This window comes from Montipora foliosa, chromosome 8 (genome assembly GCF_036669935.1).
Source record: "Montipora foliosa isolate CH-2021 chromosome 8, ASM3666993v2, whole genome shotgun sequence".
Classification (NCBI taxonomy): domain Eukaryota; kingdom Metazoa; phylum Cnidaria; class Anthozoa; order Scleractinia; family Acroporidae; genus Montipora; species Montipora foliosa.
Genome location: NC_090876.1, coordinates 12,053,572 through 12,056,071, shown reverse-complemented (window position 1 = coordinate 12,056,071; position 2,500 = coordinate 12,053,572). Strand labels below are relative to the sequence as shown.

General features: G+C 45.2%; 2 protein-coding genes across 2 annotated transcripts in view; both read left to right on the top strand.

The window, feature by feature from the left end:
* The window catches only part of LOC137968261 (uncharacterized), a 552-nt gene extending 527 nt beyond the window's left edge, over nt 1-25 (top strand). The window contains exon 1 of the mRNA XM_068814872.1: nt 1-25. This exon is cut by the window's left edge and continues 527 nt beyond it. Within this exon, the coding sequence (XP_068670973.1) occupies nt 1-25 (25 nt within the window).
* Nucleotides 26-103: 78 nt separating this feature from the next.
* On the top strand, nt 104-1,822 carry LOC137968260 (uncharacterized). The gene is made up of 2 exons (XM_068814871.1): nt 104-590; nt 972-1,822. The coding sequence occupies exons 1-2, from the start codon at nt 104-106 to the stop codon at nt 1,820-1,822; spliced, it is 1,338 nt and encodes a 445-aa protein (XP_068670972.1).
* Nucleotides 1,823-2,500: the final 678 nt, after the last annotated feature.

Here is a 2,500-nt window from a genome sequence, read left to right as displayed (position 1 = left end):
GAAGCCTGCTCCAGCAATGGCATAAACAGCTCTAAAGAAAACCACTAAAGAAAACGCGTCCGGCTATCCAGAAGCAGCAGAAGTTCTCCAGAAGAACACAGATATGGATGACATTTGTGACTCCGTCAATACAGTCACCGAAGCGAAACAACTGGCCAAAGATCTTGATATTATTTTGAAGACAGGTGGCTTCAATGTTAAAGGTTGGGTTTCAAACAAATCACTTGAAGACCATATGCAGAGTGAGAAGCCAGCAGAAATGGCGGTGTTCAGAGGAAATGTTGCTGAGAAGGTCCTTGAAATGGCATGGAATAACCAAGCCGACACACTCACGTTCAACGTCGACTCTGATGCGATAGATCACGTGATTAGAGGTGGACAACTTTCGTCGGAAGGGAAGTTAACAAAGAGGGTTTTGCTCAGTCAAGTCGCTCGAATTTATGATCCCCTTGGTCTCGCAGCTGCTTTCCTTATCAGGGCAAAGATCGGATTACAAGAGCTATGGCAAGCCGGAGTTGATTGGGACGAAGATGCCCCGCTAGCTGTTCGTGAAAAGTGGAAGGATTTATTCAGAGAAATGAAGGAGTTAAGTAGGGTCGAGTTTCCCCGCAGTTTAACTCGTGCCGATGCAGAAGAGGATTAATGATGACCAGTATCAAGTCAGGCTAATTGCAGCGAAGTCACGGGTAGCACCTTTAAAGCAACTAAGCATACCACGACTGGAACTACAAGCAGCAGTTTTGGGATCTAGATTAGCTAAGACTGTTCAAGAAGAATCACGAATGAAATTCCAAGCCGTCAAGTTCTTCACGCAATAACCCTTGCCTGGATACAGAATCCGTCACGCAATTTCAAGCCATTCGTGTCTGCGCGAGTTGGAGAAATTCAAAGTAACGCTGATCCTAGTGAATGGAAACACATCCCGGGTGAAGAAAATGTCACTGATGATATTTCTTAAGGAATTTATGTAGGAGATCTGAACGGGAGATGGAGCAATGGACCAGAGTTTTTGCAAAAGCCAGAGAAGCTTTGGCCACAAGAGGAAGCAAAACCTGTTTCAGAGGAACATTTGGAGCTTCGACAAAACAAGACAGTTTGTGAAGTGAAGAAGATAGATGAAGCCATCGACCCGAAACGTTTTTCAAGTTGGAAAAACCTGGTTCGAGTGACGGCCCGTATTCAACGGCTGGCCAACAAGATACGCTTAAGAAGACACACCCAAACGGGAAAAGAAGGGCCACTTGTACCAGGGAAATTAGAAAAAGCTGAACGCTTCTGGATCAAGGAATCCCAGAAGTCCCTGCACAGCCGAATCAAGAAAGGGGAATTCAGGAGTTTGAGTCCCTTTGTTGACGGACAGGGTGTGGTCAGAGTTGGAGGAAGAGTTGATCAAGCAGTTGTATCATATGAAACTAGGCACCCGGCGCTTCTTCCAAGTGATCATTGGATCTCAATGTTAATAACAAGGCACGTGCATCAACAGGGACACAGTGGAGTGGCTGCTACGACCGCCAAGATTAGAACGAAGTATTGGATCCTAAAGGCAATGAAGTTGAGCAAGTCAATCAAGTTCAAATGTGGGTTCTGTAAAGAAATGGCACATAAGACCGAAACACAGTTAATGGCAAATTTACCAGCACTTCGATTAGCCCTATACACTCCACCATTTTACTACACGGCATGTGACTACTTCGGGCCTTACAGCGTAACAGCGCACTGGAAATTCATGACACCTGCTGTCCCTCATCAAAATGGCTGCGCAGAGGCGCTCGTCAAGACTTGCAAGAACGCTCTAAAGCGGGCCATTAGCAGTCTTTGCTAACACCATTCGAGTTGTACACGGTGTTTCTAGAGGTAGCCAATCTTGTTAATCAACGGCCAATCGGAAGGATTCCAAACGACCCTGATGATGGCAAGTACATATTCCCTAATGATATTCTCCTTGGACGAGCGTCATCTGAAGCACCACAAGGACCTTTCAAAGAAACACAAAATCCGCGCCACAGAATTGAGTTTCTCCAGAAAATCGAGACGTTTTTCCATCCCTTAGTACCGAGGAAGCAGTGGCAAATTGAATGACGAAACGTGAAACGTCATGCCGTTCGAGGCAAGTGGTGCACAGGCAGAATCATGGAAGTCTACCCAGGACCGGACGGTCGAGTACGAAATGTCAAAGTCAAGACGTCGACTGGCGTCTACAGTCGTCCTGTTACTAAAGTTGAACGGAAGAGTGAAGAGACAGTATACAAGCATAATTTTTAAGAGACTGCGTGTAGGATGAGGACTACGCCCTCATCGGGGCGGAGAATGTTTTGTTAAAAAATAGATTATTTGATTCTGTTAATTGATTTCTTGATTGACATTTGATTACCTTAAGATTAGTAACATTGTTAAGACCGGATAACACGGAAGAGGTTCACTTTTTCTGGGGCGTTTTGTCAACGGATCTATGCTAACCTGTTTGTTCACCAACCTGTTTAATATTTCTGCTAACCTGTGG